The sequence below is a fragment of the Buceros rhinoceros genome, unplaced genomic scaffold (genome assembly GCF_000710305.1).
Source record: "Buceros rhinoceros silvestris isolate BGI_N320 unplaced genomic scaffold, ASM71030v1 scaffold9310, whole genome shotgun sequence".
In the NCBI taxonomy this organism is placed as follows: domain Eukaryota; kingdom Metazoa; phylum Chordata; class Aves; order Bucerotiformes; family Bucerotidae; genus Buceros; species Buceros rhinoceros.
In genome coordinates, this window is record NW_010389163.1 from 1 (window position 1) to 1,636 (window position 1,636).

At 44.5% G+C, this 1,636-nt stretch overlaps 1 protein-coding gene across 1 annotated transcript in view; it reads left to right on the top strand.

The window, feature by feature from the left end:
- Positions 1–140: 140 nt before the first annotated feature.
- CPEB2 (cytoplasmic polyadenylation element binding protein 2) overlaps positions 141–1,636 on the top strand; it is a 48,981-nt gene continuing 47,485 nt past the window's right edge. The window contains exon 1 of the mRNA XM_010133287.1: positions 141–377. Within this exon, the coding sequence (XP_010131589.1) occupies positions 141–377 (237 nt within the window). The remainder of the gene's footprint in view (positions 378–1,636) is intronic.

Below are 1,636 nucleotides of genomic sequence, written 5' to 3' on the forward strand. Positions count from 1 at the left end.
CGGGAGGCTGTTGGCAGCGGCACGCCCCGCCGCTGCTCCCCGCCCGTTCCCGGTGGCAGGTGGCGAGCCGGCCCTTTTGGCAGCGTCCTCTGGGCTATGAGCGGCCTTCTGCGGTGCGCTCTCGGCTACCCAGGGCCGTCATGTCTTTTCGGGATGACAGGAGGGGGTTTCCTCTTGTAAAACGGAGTAAATGCCCCTTTGCATGTCAAAAAGGAGTTTCACCGTTGAAATATCCCCCTTGCCCTCCGTCAGTCGCCCGCAGCGACCGCGATGTGCCCGGAACAATGAGCCTGACAGCTCCGGCCGGTGCCAGCTCCCCGGGAATCCCCTTCCCCAGCCTCAGACCAGCCGGCGCACCCCGTCGTCTGCTCGGTTGGGTGGGCACAGGTCACCGAAAGCAGATTCAGATGGGAGAGCTGTCAGCGTTGTTGCCCTTTCGGGGGTTTTGCCCCAATTGACTTGAATTTGTATCCGAAGACAGCGCTGTGTTTTGGGTTACCATAGTTCTGCTACTGGTTTTAATCGAGCAGCGTGGCGACCCTCTTAAAATGGACGTATACTTTCCTTCCTGGAACAGAGTACTAAGAAACCAGAGAAAAGCAGATCCATGTTAATATTGCTGTCTAATGCAATTATAGCTCCATCTTGCTCTAATCATCTGCTCAGTTATGAAAGGCTGAAGTTTTATAGGCCTCATCTTAATTTTTCTTTCATTCTAATACTAAATCCTGTCAGTTTTAATCAGCAGAGCTGGATTAGTGAAGCATTTCTATCAGAAGTAGAACCTCACATTAAGTGTACCTATTCAGAAACTGATTTGGATGCATCGCGATTAGGAGCTAGGAGTCCTTAACACCTGTAACAACTCTCTTCAAATTCCAAAGCAATTCTCCAACAGTGAGGTGTATGGGAATTTTCTCTCAGTTAGAAGATGTAGATAAACAGTGCAATGACAGCATAGCTAGTGATATTATAGAGGCTCATTAACATTGGGCATTTATCTCTTAAGGTTGGTTTCACAATAGAGTGCCCGCCTCTCCCAAAAGTCCAACCAAAGTATTCAAGTTTTACGACATAATTATCTGTAATTATATAGAATGGGATGTTTTTCTGATTACTTGACCAAAAATGGCTTTACTGGGGGTTTTTTTGTTTTGTTTTCTGGGGTTTTTTTGTTTGTTTGTTTTACCTGTCTTAAAGTTCTGTTTTATCTAATACGTAGCGTATTGACATGCTTTGAATTTTTAAGCTATTAGAATCACAAGCTGAGGGTTGCTTGCAGATAAGCTGAAAGTATTATGTGTTGACTTCACGGAAGAACTGAATGTGTAATACATACACACACATGCGTGTGCTATTTCTGTGTTTGGGAAAAAGCCTTTCTAAGAACAGTCAGGTTTGCGAACACTAAAGATAAATACTGTTCTTCACTGTCAGTCAGGCTCAGTGGTTCCACCTCTTGGTAGTAGAACAACCACTATAGGTCACTTTTTAGTACCAGTTGTGGCTTAGGAATAAAAACTTGTTATCCTGTAAAATCTTCCTTCTAAAGACTACTTACATTTTCCTATTATGGAATATCATGCACTTGTTAGGTACAGAAATACTTTATGCTGTGTCTAAATAATAGGGAAAG